The following is a 23,485-nucleotide window of genomic DNA, read 5'->3' as shown; positions in this document are numbered from 1 at the left end:
ACCCACAGATGGTACTGTCTCATGATCGTGAAGTTGCAGAAATGTACGCAACATTTTGCAGCCCTCAGAAAATCAATTGCCTCAACACGCAGAGTTGGAGGAGGATGAACAAGTTTCAGCACAGCTGATGCTATCGGTGCTCATGAATTCCATGGCAAGTGCAGGCAATTCTTTACCAAGTGTCATGCAAGACCAGTCATGTACGCATCTCACCATTATAGACAGCCTAACTTAATCAGATTTTAGACCAAATATTGTTGTCAAGAAATGTCAGAGAATCAACACTGCAACTTTTAACAGCAGTCTGTTAACATGGTGGTAGACATCCAAGAAATCTTTTTGTCTGATAGAAAATCCTGGCATCCCAGACTGGAGACACCAAAGACATTTGCTGAAATGTTCATTTCCAAGCAGAAAGTCTCATGGGGCAGCACAATAACTCTGAAAATGTTCAGCCACCAACTCCAAGAACAGCAGTAGTGAGTCAGTGCTCAAAGTCACCCTCAGACCGAGCAGCTATCAGCACATCTGCAACACCTTTTGAGCACACGGTCTGTGTGAAGCCTTGGTGGGAAGCCTGGGAATCCTGGGAAGCCTTCCCACCAAGCTTAATCACCCCACAAAAGAGGGTCAGTACTGCCCCCTCCTGTGAGCAGCCCAATAGTTTCAGCACTGCCTTTCGCATGGGTTTTCTGCAGTAAATGAACACAGGGTCTTCATTAAAAATATTTTTAAATGAAAAAAGCGAGAAAGAAAGAAATGAAAAGAAGACCCCAAAAGTCGATGTGCTTTTTATTTCAACAAGTACAAGATGTAGATGCAGCACAGAGGTGCAGAACCGCCCATCACCTATACCCTGTGCTTCTTCATCACCTCTGGTCAACCTTGAAGGCTCATCAGGACCTCAGAGATGTCCAAGTCCACTTGCTGGCAGGAAGCAGCTTTTCCACGACACAGAGTATTTCTCTCTGCTTCAGCTCCTCTCCTGCTTCTGATCCTGTCTCTTTTATTCCCCTCTTTCACACATGCACTAATATATAAGTTAAAGCATGCCAATGATGGATGCACTAAAATAAAAAGAATTCTGTAGGCACTCTCAAGACTCCTCCTACCCCCCCCTGTTCTTGCAGGCATCATTGCAATGCGGGAGCAAACGAAAGCAGAGAAGCGAGCCAAATCTCACTTTAAAATGCAATCCAAATCACACAGCATTCATAAGCTGTGCATGGAGAAGCAAGCCATGTGTTATAACGCAATCAAGCAAGGAAATGCTTCATGTATTTTGACTGAAGTTCACCTTCATCACATACACAGCACTTTTCATTGTATACCTGCAGTTTCTATTAAGTTTAAGTTAGTGAGTAAGCCTACAGTGCTGGAGGACAGCTCAGAGGGGAATTATCCAGGCTCTGGAAAGGACATTGTACTTCAGAGAGTCGTTCTGGAAATGAGCATGGCTGCTGATGCATTTTAGGCAGCGGAAATATAATCTGAAGAACATTCGGAGGCTGCGGGTCTGAAAAAAGATAAGATGGAAATGGCGTTACCACAGAGAAAGGCTCAGGACGGCTTCAGAGGAAAGGGAAGAGGATCCATTTTTTACGAGATAAAGGTACATTGAAAGTCATTCAAGGAGAGAACTGCCAGTTCTAGGCTGACAACAGGAAGAAAAATGATGGGCCTGAAATATAAAAGCAAACCCCTGAACCTTTCGTACCTCTTAAACCAGATACAGAAGGGAGATTATACACAAAAAGATAAAGGCCCATGAGGAGTGAGTAAGGTCAGCAAGGAGGAAATGACATGAAAACGTATTGAAAAGATCTTACAAGCATTGCAAAAGCTCAAAGTAGAAGGTGCTGGCCACAAACATCAAAGTTTCACATAATATGAGGTCAAATAGAGCCCGAAGTGTAAAAAATCATAAAGATGTTGTGTGGAAGAGTGGAGGAATGCAAAACATTAATATGAAATATTAGAAATGTGAGTAAAATACTGTGAAACACACCATATGATATTTTTAATTTCCGAGATCTACCACTTTTGCGGAGGAGCGTTAAGATGTGCTACCAAGATTTTCTCTGAGTTCCACAAAAACTAATTACTGTAGTTCTAAAAATATGTATGATCAGGTAAGAAGCCCATCAGCTGTAAGCTAGAAAATGTGTGTCTTCACAAGTACAAAACACAGGGAATCAACTACTGCTCATCTGATGTGTTTTGTTTTAGAGGAACAAATGTAAGTTTCTTCTTACAAAATCAGAGAATCATTAAGGTTGGAAAAGACCACTAAGATCATCTAGACCAGCCCCAACCCATCACCACCATGCCCACTAACCATGGCCCTAAATGTGGAAGATACATGTTTCCTGAACAACTGTAGGGATGGTGATTCCACCATATCCCTGGGCAGCCTGTTCCAGTGTCTTCACCACTCTTCAGAGAATACTTTATTTCTAATATCCAACCTAAAGCTCCCCTGGAGAAACTTGAGGCTGTTACCTCTCATCCTATTGCTGTTATCTGGGAGAAGAGGCCGACCCCCACCTTGCCACAGTTTCCTTTCAGGTCATAGCAGAAAATGATGAGGTCTCCCCTGAGCCTCCTCTTCTCCAGACCGAACAATCCCAGTTCTGTGGCCACTCTCCATAAGACTTGTGCTCCAGACCCTACACAGCATCAATGCCCTTCTCTGAACGTGCTCCAGGGCTTCAGTGACTTTCTTGTAGTGAGGGGCCCAAAACTGAACACAGTACTCAAGGTGCAGCCTCACCAGTGCAGAGTACAGAGGGATTATCATCTCCCTACTCCAGTACTGCCTGACGCCACGCACTATAAAATGTGCATTCTGATTTAGTAATTGGAGGACTTCAGACAGAAATACACCTTACTGAGTGAGAGTGGCACGTACTTTCTGGTCTGCATTTTGGCAGAGTCTGGTGCCTTGCACAAAGGGCTGGACCTAGAGCTGAGCCCCTAACTCAGAGGTGACCCTAAAACTTTGGTTGAAGCTTTGATGGGGCCCCGTACATGAACACTGGAAGAGGTTCCTGCACACAAGGAAGTGTTGGTGGAGCCCTTGGCTCAGTGACCTTGGGCAGCTCCTTCTGCTCACTTCTGGTTACCAGGAGGGTGCTCAGCTCCCATCTTTGTTGGGTGCAATGGGATGAACTAACTCACTGCTAGCACAGTGTGCTTCACATCCAAAGAGCATCCACAGTGAAAACAAAAAGGCACTGTAATCATCACAAAGGAAATCAAACTTGTGCGTGGAAAGATTTGAAAAACAGTTTTCCACGTGCAACATCTGCCTTTGGGCCTGACAATTAGGAGACTCTGGGAGGTCTCCTGGCTTACCAAGGCACATTCTCAACATCCTTCTCCCTTTTGCCCCGGGACATCCTGTGCAGGCCATGTGTTGCAGAGTGGAACCAGAGCCTGCATTCTCTCTCATCAGCCGCAAAGCCATCTTGCTTCAGGCTTGTTCTTAAAAGTCAGTGGATTATTTTCCACGCTGGAAAGCTCCTACAGTACTTTATAGAGATAACTCTGGAAACAAGAAGTTACAGTAAATCATCTGTTCAGTAAATCCCCCTCTTATGTCTGAGAACCATGACTTTCCCCCATTGAGAATCCTTTGACCTCTGGCACCAACTGCTGCATTTCCACTCTATACATTTTGCATAACGAAGCAGGAAATCGCTAATGATGATGCCAGATCTTCCGTAGCCATTTCGGAGAGCAGCTCCACAAAAATCTGCCCTCCTTGCCAGAAGAGGCTCTCCTTTGGGCGAGCCCCAGGGCTAAAAGAAAGCAAATATAAAGAAAAACGGTTTTTGTCTTAAAAAACCAAACCAAACCGAACCAAAAACTGAGTCAGAAACGTGGTGGCGGCGGTGCCGGAGCAACACGGCGTGTGCGTGCCAGGCGGGGAGGGGGTGCGGGGCCGGGGGGCAGCGCTCAGACCCGCTTCGAAGGGCGGCCCGGGGGGCTCCGCGGCCACGGCACCTGGCGGCGCGGCCCCGGTCCAGCGCGGCGGCGCGCCTCGCGCGCTCCCGCCGCCCGTCCACCTCCACATGAACACACCCGCGACGGGAGGAGCGGCATCTCCCTCGCCGTCCTCCTTTCTCCAATTTAATTTCCCCCGGCCTCTCGCCTCCTCCCGATTATTTGTATTTTGTTTTTAATCGTATATTCTTCTCGATACGATTTTCCGCCGGGTTGCTTCAGCCGACCGCCGTCGGGAGAGGCTGCGCTGCTCGCCGGGGGGGTCCCCGCGGCTCCTCGCAAGGTAGGCGGCATCTGATGCAATCCCGGGGACGGGGACGCGGCGCCCCGCGCTGCCTTTGTCTCCGCTCAGGACCGGGGGGAGCCTGGCCGGCGCCCTCCGCGCTTTGTCCCCGAACGTGCCCGGTTACCAACCCTGCGAACTCGCGGGGCCGGCGGCGGGGAGCCCGGCGGCGTGGAGCTGGGGCGGCCTGGGGGAGCGGGGGGGGGCGGCCATGCGGCATCCGCCTCCGCGGGGGGGGGGGGGGGGGGGGGGGGACGCCGGGATGCTGAGCCGTAGCAAAAGGAGAAGCAAAATATGAAAGGGGGGTTAGGGGCAATTAAGCGATGGCGGGGAGCAGCTGCGCTTTTTAGCTAGCAATGCAAAAAAAAAAAAAATTAAAAATAAAAATAAAAATAAAAAAGATAATTTTGGGGGGGTAGGAGCTTCTGAATGTGATCGCTGCGAACGCGGCCGGGCCCCGTGTGCCGCAGCCCCCGTGCCGGGCTCCTGTAGGGCCCTGCCCCATAGCCGCGGCCGGGGGGAACTTGTGCGGCATTCGGAAAATGCGGGGTGGGCCCGAGCCGCGCGCGCGCCCCCGCGTGTGTGTGTGTGTGTGTGTGTGTGTACATACATACGTGCGTACGTCCGTGTGTGTGTGTATTAGATATATGAGCGTGTAACAGGCGGTCTGCTCGCTTTTTACGAGCCAGAGGAGAGAACGAAAGTGGGGCATGTCCGAGTGCATGTGTGTACATCTGCTCACATGTGCGCAGGTACGGCCCGCTGTTATGGGGGTGCGCCCCATTGTTGCCCCGAGTTTACCATGCAACCTGTAGCTGTCGTTTATTCACCCTTCTGAAAGAGGAGCTGGGCAGCGTGTAAAGCTGTGCTTTGTTTATGTGACAGTGGAAGAGGTGAAATAAAAGCCCTGCCCGGCAGCAGGCTTTGTGCCCGCCACAGGTCCCTGTGTGCGCGTGGCCATTGCTACCAGCCACATTCGGTGCTGCTTGCTCCTGGTTTTAATGCTGCACAAGGAGGGCAGCCATTGCTATGTAAGGGCGAGAAAAAGCTCATTTGGGTTGACTGAATACATTCTGGAGGAAATATGTGTATATATTTTGAGTCTAAAAGTAAAGGGAAGAAAGAGAGAGCGATGCTCCACGCAACTTCATTCCCCATCAAAGCATGAACTCGGTTTAAAAAGCCTCCAAAAGGAAGTTCCATCTGTTGCCGAAGGATATACATAGTGTCAGTAACTGCTGTTCCCACATGGCACTGAAGTCAGCTGGTAGCAACCTGTCCAAAATCCGGGCATTGCTGCTCTCCCAGCAAGCAGGGCCTGCTGCTGTGGCGTGGTGGAAATTCACTGACTCCAATGGGATCAGCTTTGCTGCCGCACTGTGTGACTCCTGTGTGACTTTGCCTTGAGGAGGCTCTCGTGGCTGAGAAGGCAGAGCAAAGCGCACACTGCCCCAGGCATGCTGCAGCAGCAGCAGCATCCCCTGCCTGTCGCTGAGGCTGCCTGCCTCTGGCCTGTCCCCTGGCTGTGGGGCATCACACAGCCTGGTGGAGACCATGGTGGGCCCATGTCCTTGTGGCCAAATCCTGCCTTTCATAGGGGTTTAGTGCCTGGAGGCGAGGATGGGAGGTCTCTGCTGGTGGGCTCTCTTCCTCAGGTCTCTATGCTGCCTTTCATCTGGATTTTGTCATGTGGATTTTCATCATTCTTTACAGGGGGCAAAGGGGTGACCAAGCAGAAATGGCACAGTTCTCCCTGCTGCGACCTGTCCGTTCCCACTGGCTTTTCCTCAATTTGCTCATTTCTATAGAAGCAGGCTTAACACCCTGCAGTACAATTACTGCTGCTTTAAAAGTTCATATGATGAAGGCAAATGAGATGTTGCAGGGGTATTTAAATGTTTCAAGCCTGAATGAAGTTTCCTTTCTGGCATGTAATTATTACTGTAACCTTAATCCAACCCATGAAGTCTGAGCAGCTACTCATGGGAAAAACAGCAGCCTGTTCGTGTTGGAAGTGCTTTACAGCCCTTTTCCAGTTCTGTCTCATAATATTTGTCTAAAGGTTAGCAGCTAAATTTCACTCTGAATCTCCTACAGTAGAGGAAACCGAAGCAAAGAAATTACATGTAAATTGGGGGAAAATGAAGAAGTGAGTTGCATATGAACCTACTCAAAACTGTCTTTCTGTAGTACACAATGTATTTCAAATTGGAATATGAAAGCTGCTTTTCAGCCCTGTGGACTCCTTCTTCTCACTGCTTGCTGTGGCCCATCCTGCAGCACTCACAGCACAGCCCCTGTGCAGCACAAGAGTTCGTTCATTTGTGGTGGTGTGTCCCGGGACCTCTTCAGCAAAACTCAGCCTGTTAAGAGGATTTCACAGAGAAATATAATTAGGAAAAAATGTGACTATATTCCTTTGCCAAATGCCTTCCCTAAATTGACTGGGAAGGGCTCAGAACAGAAATGTACTTAAAACCATTTTCCTTTATGGCTCATCTTTAAGTGTTTTGCCTAAAGTAATGAATCACTGGGTGAATCAGGCGAGTGTTTTATGATTTCTGATTTGCCTGCCTTTGATCAACTGAGCAGCCTGTTGGGACTTAATCTGGGATTGTCCCCCCTCCTTTGTGCAGCGTGGAATGGGATGTGATGGGGAACACTTTCCTGTTGCAACACAAGGTCACAGTCCTGAGGAAGGCTGAGCACGTGTGCATGTTGCTCCTTTCCCATCACATCCTTTTTCGATCTTCCTCGTCAAGTCCTCTCTCACTTTTTGGTTGCTCCCCCCATCTTATGTTGTAACTATTCATTGCATGGGATCTGTGTGAGAGAGGAGCCTGGTTGTGAAAGGTAGTAGCTTGCAGCCACTGAGCCAACAGCTGCAGCTGCTGGAAGGGCTGATATCCACCACATTGCCCATGCCTGGCAGTGCTGCCGCTGGTGGCACAGGCGTATTGACACCTACGGTGTCTCTCCTTGGCCTCCACAAGCAGGGATCAAATGGGATGAGCCTGCTTCCTTCCTCCAGCTCCCTGGGCAGTGCCGGATAGCTGGAGGCAGTGACATTTTCAGCTCCACAGATGTTTGCTCACTGGATGTGAGTCAGTCTTTAATTTATTTCCAGGCTCTTTGTTATCTTGGTAGTGCTCCTCTCATCTCTCAATTCTGTCCTTCCTGTAGGTTAGGAGTAAAACGGGAACTTGATGTTCCAGATGTCAGGTGTCTCTAGCAGAAAGGAGAGGTTTGCTTCCTGGCTTTTCAACGTGATACTGTCTAAAACCTATTATTGCTTTCTGTCATTTAAGCGAATAGTCCATACGCAGCGTTTCAGGCTCGGCATTTCTTTATTTATACCCATAGAGTCTTATTGGTCACATTGCTGTTCTTTAAAAGAACTTTCAAAAGTGCAAGCAAAGATGTATCGTATCTCAGGCTTTCCCTGAGAAGAATGAAACAGCATGTGCAAAACTCAGGCACTGCATTCTGATGCCTCCTAACTGACTAAGAGTGGGGCTTCTTGGCAAAACTCCTTCTGAGCAAAAAAAAAGAAATGAGTCGTATCTCTTTTAAGTAAATTGACTTGAATTCCATACTTAAAATTTCTTAGTGTGTCTTGGATATTTGCCATCCCAAAGAGTGCAGGAGATGCACTGTGATTGGAGCACACGGTGAGCGTGCAAGTTGACGTGAGGAAAACCATACCCCAAGATGGGCATAATGGTGTCCAGCCCCACTCCACGCCCTGTCACATACCAGATCAGCTCCTGGGCAGCCTTCCTTCCTAAGGTGGCACTTCTTGAATTATATCCTTCATAGGATATGACAAAATACCCATGAGTTAAGTCATCGTTATCACCACGAATAACGATACTTTTAGATATGCTGCTTCCAGCATGTTTCTAGTGGTGTTTTCCTTACGTTATACCTCTTCCATTTACTGCCTAGAAAGGATTCGTTCTTGAGCCAAAAGAAATAAAGTTAGATTGTCTATATTAACATATTTTTTCAAATACAAACTTTGTGTGCCCACTACTGCCAGCGTGGAGCTTTTGACTTTCCAGAAGAGAGTTGCAGGGCTCTTTTTATTTTTCTTTTGATGTTTCAGAAGGCAACAGAGAAAAAGAGCCCGGCTCTTGGAATGTGTTTTAATGGCTTGTGAAGGTCTCCATATCCTTGAGAAAAATAAACTCGTTTTATCTTCTTGTGTCATCTTACAGTCCTCCTTCTGAAGTCTGTGACCAGTTGTAATCTTTCCCATATTCTACAAGGAGCATGGAGGGAATAAATTATCCGTTGTGGGATTTGCAAGACATGTCATGGGATGTCTAAAGAGAAAGCCAAGCTCCTAGGCCTGTGCAGAACTTTTTCTACTGCACCGGAGGCCTGGATCAGCTACCAGACACAGACTTCTGAGGTTCCTTTAGAAGTGTCTTTAGCTCTTTCCTGTTTTTCTCTTGGGGCAATTCATGCTTCAAGAAGTGTTTGCCCATGTGAGTGGGAAAGTCTGAAGAAGGGAAAAATTCTAATTTCTTTTTTTTCTTTCTGCTTTAGTCTGTGTGTGTCTGGAGAGAGGTTTGATTGCAGGGATCTGGAGCTTCTCTGTATAAGAGGTTTAAAGATGGACAGAATTGTGAGCACAATGAGATTGCTGCAGTCACTGTTCAGATCATTTTTAATTCACATTAAAAGGCAATATATAATCAAGTTCAGTCTAGGAATTTTTGCCAACACAGCATTTTTATCTGCATTTACCTTATTACATTGTTTGAACGAAAAGGCTTGTGGGGTGAAGCATTTATATTTTTCCTTTGCCACAGCATCAATGGCACCAGCACCAGATACACATCTGGCTTCATTTCCCCATACTTTTGCAGAGCCAGCGTGCAGCATGAGGGATGTAAAGCTGGGATCTCTACCCCTAGGGACTGTGGGTGTTCTTGAGAAGCCGTGTGCCATTTGTCACTTCCATCACCTGCAATATAAACAGGCAGTTTGGGGTGAATTGCGTGTGACCACCTGTTTCCGGGACGGTGGAGGGAACCAAGAGTGATTATCTCTGATGAAGAGTTTGTGCTGTTTATATCTAAAGGAAAGTTTCTTTACAACATTTTTGAGCTTTAATTGGTTTTTGTTTTTTTGGGCGGCATCACGCATATCACTCTTTCACTCTGAATCTTCAAGCACTTCACTGAATGCTTTTGTCACTATTGTCACCCCAGCTTTACAATTGGAGGTGCTAAGGACAAGGTAGTTATCCTTTGCCAAAGCCTTGGAATGAGTTCCTGCTGTGACAGTCCAAGTTTCAGGCCTCAGCCCCGCAGTTCTCTCTTTGCTGCCCTCATGTTTTGGCACTGAGGTCAGGTTTTCTCATACTTGGAAATGCGATGTATTATTTCACTTCACAGTGTTTTTAGTTTCAGGGTTCTGTTTTGTTTTAGTAAACCGCTTAACCTAACAAGAACCCGGTGCAGACTCCAAGATGCTGTCATGCTGTTGCAGGAGCCACTCATCTGTCTGAAATCTGGAATCTGCTGAAGTTGTTGCTGGTGGGTCAGCTGGCGTCAGCTGCACCAGCACCGTCATTCAAACTTTTTTTTGGTAGAATCTGAGCTTTAGTTAAAACAAACAAACAAAGAAGTCAGCACTTTTGTGTTCCAAAGATTCCTTGCAGATAAATCAGCCAGATGCACTCCTGTAGGTCCAGCTCACAGCGTAGCAGCTGCATGGCAGCAGGAGCTGCACACCAGCGAGCCACGAAGCCCACTGCTGAACATACTGTTTACCTCACAGAAGGGTGAATTTCAGCCGCTATTTTTGCACACAGCATTGAATTCATTAAGCACAAGCAGTGTCAGGGTGACTGGGAAAATCCTCCTGGGGGACGAAGATGCAAAAGAGCCCCCAAAAGGAAAGTTATGCTTGAATTTTAGACGAGCCTCTGCTTGGATTTGAAATGCTAGATACAGATCTTGGTACACATTGCCACTTCTATTAAGGTGCTGTTTATTTTAGGAACTCAGGGTCACAAGAAGCCTCAGGATTCAGCATGCTTGTTCCTTGCCGCCTCACAGCCTCTGCCTCCTGTGGCTTTATCCTTTTATAAAAAGATCACGCTTTCCTTCCAAAATAAGTAGACTACTTTATGCCCCTGGGAAGACTGCTCCAGAATGTCACCATTAGAACCACCCCTTGTTCACCGGTTTGCAGCCGTTCGTCTGCAGCTGGCGTCCATTTTGCATTGCACCAGCCTTGTAAAACACAGGCACTTGCCCTGGGTGCCCATGCTCTGCACTTGGTGTGCAGGGGAGCTGAGGAGGGCCTGGCCAGTGTCCCTGCACACAGTCCTCCCCCAGCAGCCATGCACCCTTCCCATGCCTCCATAGCTGGGCATGAGCTGCTCCTGTAGGCCAGGTGGGCCCTGCTCCACCACCAGCACGGTGCCTCTGCCGCAGCCTGAGCTCATGAGGAAGCTTTTGGAAGACTGAAAATGAATGTACTTTTCTCAGAAACTTAAAGGGAAAAAGGCTTCTTTGCAAAGCCCTTCTCTGCCTGGGGGGATGTGGTCTAAGCCAGGAGTATTGAGCCCTATAAACATACTTGGAGCAGGCCGATGTCACAGCCTGGGGACACTGCTGCTTCTCACTGGTTGCCTGAGAGTAGCCTGGTGGCTTTGAGGCAGCTCTGCAAATTTGAGGAAATATCCCCAAATAAATGTGGCCTGTGGGTGTTCAGCAAGTACCCCAAGACAAATTGCAAATTATTGCTTGGCAATGCAGCAGAACATTCATTCACAGAACAGGCATGAAATGACTGCTGTATGGGTGCTCCTGCATCATGCAGGCACTGTTGTTCCATTTGAGAGTGGTCAGGCTCCGGAAAAGATTGGCCTTCAGCTGATTTGCATTTCTAACATGGGAATGTGCCATTGGAGCAGCCCTATCCAAATTGCCTTTGGTGCTTTTCTTGGTGCCTTTATGTAACACATCTAACAGCGGAGAGGCCTCCCGGTCAATAAGTAATAACTGCTTGACACAGGATGTATGTTATTCATTCTTCCTATGAGATGTGTTCTTAGGAATTTATTTTTGTCTGGTTTTGTCCTTGTTTGGAATAAGTGTCACCATACACAGAGCAGCCTCTGTACCTCTTCTTTACCAAAAAAAAACCCCTAACATACTCAAATACCGTGAGTGCAGACATCAGTAGAACAGAGTGCTGCAATAACTCTGACCCAGTGTTCCTCCATTTAGCAGCAGCATGAACTTGAGGTATTTTATATTTTTAAGTAAGGGGCAACGTGGAGAATGTACTGAAGATGAGCACAGAATAACTAATGGTTCTTGGGCAAGCAGATATTTTTTCTTCCTTAATTTGTAAATTATTAAGTCTCTACTTCTGAATCAAAGATGATAGGTTTGCATTCTAGTTTATAACTACAGGCACCATCTTCTGCAGTCACTTGTGGGACCGAGTAAATCTGTAAGGCTGGTGGAGTTGATCTCACTAAGGAGAATGAAACATCACTACTGGACTGCATGACTTCTGTTAAAACCAGGAGTGCTCCCAATGATGTCAGATAGGTTGGCGAGGATGGTCACTCATATCCAGGTTTCACTGTGTTTTGGTAACATTACATACCGTTGGTGTGTATTTATTGGCCTTTTTTCTTGTCTTACCTAGGTTGTTGATACTGTGGCTGCCATTTACCCACCAGATCCCAACCAAACGCTAACATTTCAAAAAACACTTGGATACATACAGTTCCTTACCCAAGATGCCATTCAAAGCCGGATTAGAACTGACTGAATTACAGAATATGACTGTCCCTGAAGATGATAACATCAGCAACGATTCAAATGATTTCACAGAGGTGGAAAATGGCCAGATAAATAGGTGAGTATTTTTCCATTGACACTGCCTGTGCTAAGAAACACACTGTTTAAAAACAGCATTCTAATTTTCAGTATAAGTTTTGAATTATTCATTACCAAGTCATGCTCCATTTGAAGACGTAATTTGAATTTCATATGTGACATCTGTTGGGCATAGGCTGCAACAGCAGATAAAGCAAAGAGAGTGACAATTTATTCATCGTTTCAAATCTTTCAAATTAGTCTAATAAAATGCACAAACATATAATGTAGCAAAAAGCCCAACATTCTGAAACGTCTACTTGCACACAGCAGAGAAGCAATAATAATAAATACAATTAGACCGATAGAATAATTTGGAACAAATTGCTTTGTTGACCTTTTGATGACAGCTGAAACCTGCCTGGCCACATCCACGTCCCCAGGCTGGTGGGGATTTGCAGCTGGCACTGCTCGTAGTTGGGCAGAATGATGAGAGGCAGCAACCACTCTGCCCTAGAGCACAGAGGGTGAGGAGCTGCTCAGAGACCTGCACCTAACTTGTATCCAGATAGAGAATGCAGCTCTTTGTCAGTTGTAGTAAAAAGTGGCCAATCACTTTTCCTATAGCATAGTAGTTCACTGAAGAGACTTGTTCTTTATGATAATGCATCTTCCAGCCTCTCTACCAGGCACCAGCATTTCACAGGTGCTGATCTCCGCTGTGTGCAGTGTGGGTTTGTTGCTGTGCTCCAGCTGGGTTTTGCAAGCTGCAAAACAAGAAGCAGCTTTTTGACCAAACTTCCAGTCAAAGCACTGCACTCCAGGGGCAAGGGCAGGGGCAGGGCCTACAGCCAGCCCAGCTGGGAAAGCTACGGAGTGACCACCAGCTGTGCCTGCTGCAGTGTGACCACATTGTGGCTGTGCCAGTGGAGATTAGGGTTGATCAGGAATTTTCTGATGCAACCACTTTGAAGGAACGTGCCAGGGTGAAATGCAAACCACTTCTGTTTCAAAACAAAACAAAACAAAACAAACCCTCGGACTTTGTCAAAACAAAACAGTTCCTGTATGAACCTGCTGGCTTTCATACTGGCTTCCTTGGAGCTCAGGAGCTGACACTGGCAGAAGCATTCCCTGGGGCCTGCTGAGGATTTATGTCCTTGACAGGAGGAGAGGTGGCTGTGCCTTCTGAGCTGTTGTCTGCTAACTGTCAGGGGAAAAGCCCTGTTAGCCCATCATCTTTCATTGAGCACTCATAGAGGCTGAGCAGGGAGAGTGCTGCATGCATGTGACCCACAGTGCTCACCGTGTGTTTTATGGAGCTGTGCGATCAGCATGGCAGCATCTGAGCAGGGTTAAATTGGAATAAAAACTGGGTGAAGAAAGTGTCAGAACTGAGACAGAATTTCTAAGTCCTGCTCTGGCTCTTCAAGCATGTGAGTATATTCCATCGTTTTCCACTCCCTGATGGAAATCCCGTAGCTGTGTCAGAAAACACCCAGCCTCTGCATAATATGAGGATAAGGGGTGTATGCACATTCATATTTTATGCCATCTGACACATGGTGTGAGGCCTTGTGAAATGCCAAAGGCCACCAATATCAGTGGGACTTTTTATGTTGATTTCACTTGAGCTTTAGATTAGATGTGTAATTTTCAGCTGGCTTTTTTTCGTTGTTGTTTCAGCTTGTCTGATTCCACACACTGTACTTCATTTTGAACCTTTTTTTTTTTTTTTTTCTCAGTGCATAATTTCTCGAGCAGAATGTAGAACAGGATTTTTAAGGGTCTTCTGGGGACAGTGCAGCAGTAAGAAGCTGATTTCAGGTCTGATTTAAACCCCAAATATTTCCCAATCTTAGAAAGGAATTCTGTAGTTCCCTTTAGATTTCCAGCATTTCCTGGGCCTGAATATGCATTTATATATGCAGAAATGGGATATTATTTGGGAGGAGCTCTATTGGGAGGGGTTTTTCTGTGCGTGCAGATGTTAAATATTTTCTGAAATACTTACAAAGGAACTTGCATCAAATACGAATATGGACTTGCCATCTTTTAACTATTTATCCTGGCTACGCCTCTTTGCCATCACTGAACATGACATAAAGCAGTGCGAAGGTGACCTGTTAATTCCTGTGATAGCAGGACAGATCTGCTAAGCCGTTCAGCAGACTTGGATCTGTACCTGTGATGATGCTCACAGGAAGCTGCTGGCTGAATGTTTGTCCTAGTCTGCAGCTACGGGTAAGTTATTAGCGTTCCTTGTCTGGTTGACAAGGCTGCTGGTAGCTATACCCAGATCTGGTCAGAGTTTCATAGTGTAAGCCAAAGCAAGCTTTCTTCTGCATTTCTTGTTCCTGCTTGCCCTGGAAATCTTTGCCATCACTCAAGCTGCAGCTCCATTTAAGAACCCGCCTGAGGATAGAGTTCTGTCATCTTGGCAAAATGAGCCTTCCCTAACAAATGTTTAAGGCATTGTCAAATATCAGTTTAAGTTAATTATGTTTAAACATATCTGAGATGGCTAAATGGTTTTAACTCTGCTTAGCCAAAATGGTTAGCTCCAGGATATCACCTTTATCAAGCATTTCTCATTTAAGTCCTTTAATAAATTAAATTTGGAGACCGTGGTTAAGTACGGTCCTTTTAAAGCCACTTTATCAATAAGACTGAGTTTCTGCTTTTCACTAAATCAAGGCAGAAAAATAATTTGATTAGAGAATTCTTTCCAAGCCAACTGTGAGGCTTCTTTCATCACAAGGATGAGCTGATCGTCTTTTGACCAGGATATTCTATAAATGCATCTGAAAAGTTTTACATAAACTGTTTGTGCTTGACTGTGACGTAGGAAGCACGCCAGGAAAGCAGAAACATACAAGAACAAGTTATGATTGTGTATGATGAGGAGAGCATTCAAAATGAAAACGACAAACAGCCCAAATGGATCTCACACTTGTCAGGGCCCACAAGGCACTGGAGGCTTGTGCTGCCTCACTGTGTGTTTCTGTGGGACCTGTTGCTGTCTCTAATCCTTCTGTGGGCTGGGAGGATCCGCAGCAAACAGTCATATTGCTTTATTCAAGTCAGGTTCATAAAGCTAAAATATATACCGTTGTGACAATGATTAGCTCGCTTTCTAAGTGCAGCTGTTGAGTGGAGCAGATGCAAGGCACGATTTAATAAGAAATTATAGTATTCCAGTCTATGTTCTCCTTTATGTACTGTAGTAAAAAAATAAATCCTGAAATTAGATTAAAAAAAAAAAAAAAAGTGAAACATTTCTTAAAAATAATTTAAAAAAAAAAAAAAAAGCGTATATTGGGAAAATTAGTTTCTGTTGAATCCATTTGGCTGCCTTATCCCAACTTGCTTTTATTTCCTCCATTTATTTTCTCTTTCTGAATTTGAGTTCAGCAACGCATTCCATTTGTGAGCAGTGTGGGGTGTCCCACGGTGCATCTCTACCACCCACTGAGCATGGACCCAAGGCAACCTTCCTGTTCAGGCCTGCCAGTTACGTTACCTGCACCAGTGCATGTAGCTGCAGACAGACAGGACATCCCACAGCTGCAGCTGGCAGGCAGGGCCGGGAAGCACCCTGTGCAAGCTGGGCAATCCTGTATCTCTCACAGAGGATCACAATGGCCGCATTCCTGCATCTGACTTGGCCTGCCAGTACACACTGTGCAGCAGAGGCAGAGAAAAGTGTGCCCTGCAACGCGGTAAATGTGGAGTGGATGAGGAACACACCTTGTCATAGGAGATGAGAGGATTTTAGCATGGCTGACTCCAGAGAACGTACTTTGGAATAGCTTATCTAACCAGATGTGTTCTCCACTGCCCATCTAGAAGGAAATAATGCATTTGTTCCCTACTGAAAATCCCAATTCCATAAAAACTCATTTTTGTTGAAAGTACTGAAATGAAAAATTCCCAAGTTGCTTCACATTTGAGCCATATCTTCTGGATGTAGTCTTTGTCATGTACTAGCTCTTTAACAACACTTTCCATTGGTCTTTAATGCCAGGTGGTGGTAATGATAGTATCTACACATTTGTTATTTTGGTGATTATCGAACAGACTGAATGCGCGGGGCTGAGCAGGAGCAGGGGAAGCGAACTGGCTGACTTCTTACTCCGACTAAATCTGAAATGACACATGATCTCCATGGTTGACAGAAGAAGGCAAAGCCCACAGATGTTCCCAGCAGCGCTCAGAAACACAAAAGAGACAAAACTTTTCTGTGCTCTCCTGCTTGTACAAATTGCCTGCGGGGTGTTTCGAGAGGGAGCCGGAATGTCTTTGTCAGACCATTCACACTCAGCTGCCTGTGCTCAGCTTTAAACAGACATGGGAGAAAAAAAAAAGCATGTACTCTGAATCTCCAGAAGATCGGGTTGAGATTTGATTCCATCAGAGTGAAATGCCTTCCCGATGAGTTTCAGAAAGTTAATTTTGGATCGGTTCACCTTAGCTGTGATTGCTTTTCACTCCTTAAAACAGTGGGGGAGGATCAACCGTTCATTCCAACTGCTTTAGGGCTTTAGAGACTGGCTCGGTATCTATATTTTGCAGCAAATTAGTTTCTGAAGTTAACCATTTAAAAATAAAGGAGAAGCCTATGGTTGGTTTATATACAGAGCAAATCGAAGCAGACTGATGGTAGGAATCAAAGTTGCCACAAAAACAGCAGTAATTGCAGAGTCAGAGTCAGAACTGTGAATCTTTGGCTGGGAGATGTTCCCAGCTGTGGAAAAGGGCCATTAGGGCTGGTCTTTGTGTTCAGCTCACTGCTTGCTTTAAGAAGAGCCACTGTAATCTGCATTCAGAATAAAGGAAGCTTGGTGACAGCAGCTGGGTAGGTATGTGTTACGAAGGATGGCTGCTGTAGGCAGTGCCAGAGAACCATCTGTAAATTAGCAGAGATGCCAGGGACTTAATTATGCATAAACCTTTGGAAGATCAGTAGCTGAAAGAATGCTTTACACAAAGTAAAATTGTTTACTGAAGAGTGGTTCTGGGAGAAACTAACAGCTTACCCTAATCAGAAGTGTCAGAAATTCATTGCATACTGACACACAAAGGCAAGAGGCAAATCTTGCTCTGGTGACTGTGTGTGTGTATTAGGAATAGAGAGCTAGTGTAGCTGTAGAGGAAGAAAAGTCATTCAGCTCATGTTCCTCTGCACAGACATGTTTGATTTTGCAGTGTGGTGAATTTCGTACTGAGTTTTGAAAGACTTTTTGGTGACCATACAGCAATCCCACCCTGAAGCACACCCACAGAGCACATGGCCTGGTTTAGGATGGCCCTGGCAACGCTGCTGCCTGCAGCTCCTCATTTTCCTCTTGGCTCCAACCACACCAACCCCCAACAGCAGCAGAAGGCTTGCACTCAGCAGCTTATCGGTGCCCTTTCATTACTAGATCTCCTAAAATTCCAGTCCCTACATGTTTATTCTGATCTAGTGGTACCTTTATTGACACCTAATCCGTGCTGGTATCAGGAAAGCATAATTGGGCTCCTTTAACAGTTACAGACTTGACCTTTTCTTGTGTGCAGCTTGTGTACATTGTGTATTTTGTTATCACGTGCTGCTCATGGAATTAACTTGTTTGCATTTTCTAATGGGTCTTTGCTGGTAATTAATACTCTGACTTTTTTTCAGCAAGTTTATTTCGGACCGAGAGAGCAGGAGAAGTCTCACAAACAGCCACTTGGAAAAGAAGAAATGTGATGAATATGTAAGTATTTTTGTAGACTTTCTCTTTGTCAGAATGAATTGTCTGTCATGTGTGGAGAGCCCTTGGATATGGTTTTCAAAAGAGCTGAGTACAGGCATTTGTAACTGAAATATGAAAATCCCAAAAGGCATTTTGGTTCAGGCAAGGGAAGTCCTCTGGCCCTTGCTGGGCAGGACGCATGTCTGTTTTCTATGGACTTATAATGCATTACTCACACACCTAAGATGTCCCATGGGCATGACAAGATGTGGATTTTATAGTTCACACTGTACGTATGAGTTGTATATTGCCCGTGCTACTGATGTGAGTTTACAAAACCAGTAGGGCAGCCATCAGAATATAAGTGTGAAAAAGAGCAGTGGCCTTTTTTCTCTTTCAAACCTCACAGTGCTCCCACAGCAACAGCTCTTTCTATCTGATTATCACATAGCCTGCAGATTGGAGTGTAGGGGCATTCCTGTGCTCTGTTCCAATCTCCTGTTGACATGCAAACATTTGTTTCTCCAGATTCCAGGTACAACTTCCTTGGGAATGTCCGTCTTCAACCTCAGCAACGCCATCATGGGCAGTGGCATTTTAGGCCTCGCTTTTGCATTGGCCAACACAGGAATCTTCCTTTTTTCGTAAGTCTGAATGGGTTGAGGAGCTGAACTCTGCTCTGTGAGCAAGCAGAGTGATTGACGATCCATTGGAAATGTGATGTTCTTCTTCAGTGCTTGAAGTAGCCGACCTGTATAAGTAGCTTGGATTTCAGGGTACTGCTGGATGGGTCAGCTGTGTCACTGTCTAAAAATGTACTCAAATACTCAACTACAGCTTTTAAGCCAGAAAATGCTAGCTACGTTTTTCAGTCATTTATTTTTTCAGTCAAAATGGTGTGGAGGAGAAAACACTAGTTGTGCTTCTAGAGCAGATTAAGGCCATGTCATTAACTGCTGACCTGAGCCTTGCCAGGAACTTTTCCTATGGTCTGCAAATTGCACATACATTGAAAAAAGCAAATTTATTCAGTAGTAATACTTACAGTGTGACAGTACTCACTTCTTACTTGTGTCACAGAATCTCTACAGCTTTCAGCAAAGCATGATGCAATATCCAGTCTTGTAAGCAAGAAAAAGGAATATTTATATTCTTTTAAATGTCAGATATAATATTTTCATCTCACTCCCACAGTTTCTTCAGTTTCTTATGTGAGAGTCCTTAAAAGCCAACATAAATATAGCCAAGATTTGAGTGTAAAAAAAAAAGCTGAGGTAAAGTACTTTACAAAAAAAAACAACAAAAAAACAAAACAAAACAAACAAACAAAAAAAAACCAACAAAAAAGCAGCATTTCATAAAACAGAATTGTATAGTTTAAAAATGAAACAGTGCCAATGAATGAATAAGACCCAGAATACTGTGTTATTTTGGTTTGCAGCATGAGGCATTTCATTGTGAAAAGTGATTGTTAAGAAATCAGTTGGGAATTGTGTGCAGATTCCAGTAATAAATGTTCATTGAGGGAAAAAAACACAGTAATTTACAGTATTTGAGAACCGCTCAACACGGTTATTAAGTTTACAGATCACTCTACAGAGGTGTCATTTCTTAAACGTCAGAACCTAAAAAATCTGGAACCAAGTGGTTTTGTTGGGTTTGTTTGTTTTTTGAAAAATGATAATGCGAGCTCTGCATATAGCAGAACGAATGGCCAAAGTGGTATGTACAGCCATCTGCTCCAGGATTTTGTGCCAGTATAGCTGCAGCCGTGCTGCTAGAGTACAGTTTGCAGTGGTTGGGTAAAATCTGGGAATAATCCGAGGAATTAATCCACTTACATTAAGAATGTACAAAGCCTCATTATTGTGTTGCAACTAAGCTGGGCAATAAAGTAGCAGGACTCAAATTTAGATTTTTTCTTACGCAGAGGGACTGAGTTTACTTCAGTTTTGCTGAACTTAACCAGCATGTGACACGAACCTCTCTGTGGTTCTCCACCATACTCTGATAAGCACACCTCTGAGGACAATGACAGAGGTGGGCAAAAACTCCTGTAATCAAAAAAAGCTCAGCCTAGTTGCCTCTTCTGAGATAGTGGTCTAGAATTAGTTGTAAAGGTTGGTGGCCCTGCCTGAAGCAAGGGGGTTGGAGCTTGATGATCCTTGAGGTCCCTTCCAACCCAAGCCATTCTGTGATTCTATGATTAATAGCATCTCAACTAAAGAGTAGTACTAACTATCTCTACTTATTAAGAGGGCATCACATGCATCTTCAATTTCACCCTCAATTGCTTTATATTTCTGTAAATAACCTCATTCTCTTCTCTCTCTCTCAGTGAACTTTATTTTTTATGAGAGTTTAAGTTAAATGCATTTGCTCTCAAGGATGCAGAAAGGCAGTTTCTTTCAAGATCAGGCCAGTGGTGTGAACACTGGAGAAACTTCTAACAACCTGTGGTGGAGACTGAGTTCATCTTGGTTTGAGTAGTGAGTGTGTAAATAAATACCACCTAACTGCACAAAATCTGCCGAAGCCACATGTTTGGTAGTTTTATACAGCAAATAACAGTGCTGCTCTCTCCTGGATTGTGTTTAAGAGTGGATAATTGTTCTTGATAGCTTTATGATGCTCTTAGATCTGTTGGCTTGGAGATCGATCAGCCTGCTGAGAGGAAAGGTAAGGAAGCTATCGGGACCTAGCTGACCAGTCTAGCTGAGATTTTGCTTTTGAAGCCTGGAGATAGATCATCCAAATGTGCTTTCTGAAGTTATGCCTGAAAATTGAAATGCTTGAAATAGACTTTTACCATACAATAGTCTCATAGTTAAAGTTAGACCATTACTTTACAGTTTTGGTCACACTCTCATTCAATACATTTTTTCAACAAATGTATAGTTCTGCTCTCAATTCCAAATATATCTTAGAACTGTCTCTTCTTTACAAGTGACAAAGGATAAAGTCTTGGAAAGAATTCATATGATTTTTGCGCATGAGAAAGCACTTACACTCATTGCTCCTGAACAGCAGAATTCCAGGTTTCTAGGTTGCCTTGTCCAGGTTGTCAGCCTGCCAGTACTGGCTTGTGCCATCTCTGAAAAGTAGAAAGCAGAGGAGTAAAAACTAAAGCAGCATTTTTAGGGCTGGTAAAGCAGACCAAAACTGGTTTCCACTCTCACAACTTTTGTGCTTCTGCAGTGTGAAGTAGATCAGTTCAGATCCTGTATTTTTTGTAGGAAAGAAATACAGAGATGAATATGTGCTCTCACATGCTATTCACAAAACTGATTGATACAGTGAAGCGTCAGGCTTTCTGGGCTGAGAAACTCAGAGGAACTTTATCCTGGCATTGTTAATAATGACAACCTAGATCAGAAAAGAATATCCTTTCTTCTATGAAGAAGGGAAGAAAAGCTTTGTGCTGCAGAAATATGGCACAAGAGGTTGGAGAGCTTCAGCTGAGCCAGGTCAGCTGGGAATGGCAGGAGCACCTGCGGGTAGCTCATCCTGCTTGTGGTTTCATTCAAGTTCCAGTAGCAGAATGACAGATCATGTTGCAGAGACATACAGGCCAGCAAGCACAAGATGCCTTCAGCCCGTGTTTAGCCTATCTCTGCAAAGGAGCTGGAAGGATCTTCTGAGACATGGGGCTTGTTGGATGAGGTGCATTGTGAGGTGCCAGCTGGAGCTTCACACTGCTCCCTGCAGGCACCTCTGCTAAGGCTGGCTGGAGGCAGTCACTTGGCTGTGGCCATGCAGTGCCATGACCCCTGATTCCTCACAGGGGTTCAGGGAGTGAAGAGGGCACTGCATGATCCTCATTGCTCTTCTGACCATGAAGCCTGGGCTTCACAGGGCGCTGGGGACAGTACCCATTTCAGCTGCTTTGGTAACGCAGCTGTTGGCAAACAGCAGCGGTGTCATAGGAACAGTGTGTTCCTCGTAGCCCTATATCAGTCTACTGCCCTAAGCTGTTTATTCTGGATTTGTTGGAGGGAGGTGACTTTTTCATGTGCTGGTTGCCTGCACAGCTGCCAGCACTACTTTAAAATTAGGCAAAATAATAAGCGTTGAGATGGCAGTGTGAGCTTCCCCACTTCTGTTTTGAATTTGCACAGGATGAGTGGTACGGACATTCTCATTCCCTTCCAAGGGGTGGTTCTGGCACGAGTGTCCTGACACAAACAAGTTCTTCATGCAGTGTTAATGAAAATGCCAAGCTTCTCTGTATTAATCCTATGGGGAGCTAAGGACAACAGATCAGATAAATACCTGGCTGCTCGAGAGTGTTATTTTTACCACTGCAAATGCTCTATGAGCTCAGTGCCTGAAAAACGGGAGCTTTTAATATTAAAATAGCCTTGATGCTGCTGGCCTGTGCAGCCAGAGCCACTTGGGACTAGGAGTGAGTCATGGCAGCTGTGAGCACCATGCCTCCACACGGACAGGGGAAGCAGGGCAGCAGGAGAACTTAGGACATCTTTAAAAATGGAGCAGCCAGTGCAGTCTCCTTTCCCTTCACCTCCCCAAGGAGAAACACCCTTTGGCCTGTACGAAAAGTGTTGTGTTATTTTGAACCATCATTCTCTCTTGGCAAAAGAGCAGTTCTTCCTACCATCTCTGTGTTTCTTCCTCCTCCTCTGGCTCCAAGAAACCCATAGGTCATTATTTGACACAAAAGTATTTGTAGTCCAAAATAAGAAGAAGGGGGAGGGAGGAGGCTTCTCATTCTATTCTATGCGTTACAATGGAAGAGATGTGTTTGTGGCTATCTATGGCAGTAGATATGCAGTTTTATTTTAAATTTTAGACTTGTTTTCCGTGGTGTTCCAAGGGTAGCTGTCATAAGAAAAAGAGGAATTGCCAGCAGATTGTCTGAATGCTCTTCACACACATCGTGAAAATGTCGTCAGGCCTTTATGTGTTCAGTGTTGGAGAGGAAGACACACATGGTGCTTGGCTAAGAGACATGGAGCGATGAACTGAAGTATTTTTATGTACTTACCCCCCGGCACTGCGTAGTTATTTGTGCCAGCAAGTTCCCTCCACAAACAGTTTGGTCATTACTTCCTGCAATTGTTCTACATGCAAAGTCAAAATATGGGTCACAGGAAAACAGGGAGTGACATCAGTGAGGGAACACCTGTCCCTGCCTGGGTGAAGCACAAGCCTTTGGTTTCTGCCTTTACTCCCAGGAAGAGACAGTGTGGGTCATGGAGGTAAAGGGTTAGGTTCAGGCTCAGCTGTCTTAATGCCCAACACCTAAAGTCTAGAGTCCTCAAGTTTCATGATCACTCATTGTGAGCATAGGGTCAGAATGGAAACTAGAGACCACCTTCTTCACTGAGTGAGTTGAGTTCACGTCCCATTCACACATCAACAGCTGGCCAGAGCAAGACAGCTCTGTGCAGTGTAAGCCTTCCTCCTCTCCTCCTCCAGGGGCACCGGGAGGCTACCTTTGGTGACGTATCTTGGGGAGAGATGCTTACATTTGGCATGAAAATCCTTAAATAGAGGACTTCCCTCTGACATTTTTGTCTTCCAGAATGAAAAAAAAAGCAACAAAAATCTTTAGACTGTGCAGTGAGGAATGTATGCAGTTCATTCCTGCTCTG

At 45.1% G+C, this 23,485-nt stretch overlaps 1 protein-coding gene across 2 annotated transcripts in view; it reads left to right on the top strand.

Annotated features, from left to right (window-relative positions):
• The first annotated feature begins 4,039 nt into the window (after positions 1–4,039).
• The window catches only part of SLC38A1 (solute carrier family 38 member 1), a 38,269-nt gene continuing 18,823 nt past the window's right edge, over positions 4,040–23,485 (top strand). For both annotated transcript variants that reach the window (XR_011902617.1, XM_072326645.1), the window contains exons 1-4: positions 4,040–4,291; positions 11,975–12,187; positions 17,816–17,891; positions 18,399–18,514. Coding sequence is in view for 1 of the 2 variants with exons in the window: in XM_072326645.1 (XP_072182746.1) it covers positions 12,069–12,187; positions 17,816–17,891; positions 18,399–18,514 (311 nt within the window). In the remaining variant the exon portion in view is untranslated. The remainder of the gene's footprint in view (positions 4,292–11,974; positions 12,188–17,815; positions 17,892–18,398; positions 18,515–23,485) is intronic.

This window comes from Excalfactoria chinensis, chromosome 1 (genome assembly GCF_039878825.1).
Source record: "Excalfactoria chinensis isolate bCotChi1 chromosome 1, bCotChi1.hap2, whole genome shotgun sequence".
Lineage (NCBI taxonomy): Eukaryota > Metazoa > Chordata > Aves > Galliformes > Phasianidae > Excalfactoria > Excalfactoria chinensis.
The sequence above is the reverse complement of the archived record's forward strand: the minus strand, read 5'-3'. Positions and strand labels throughout refer to the sequence as shown.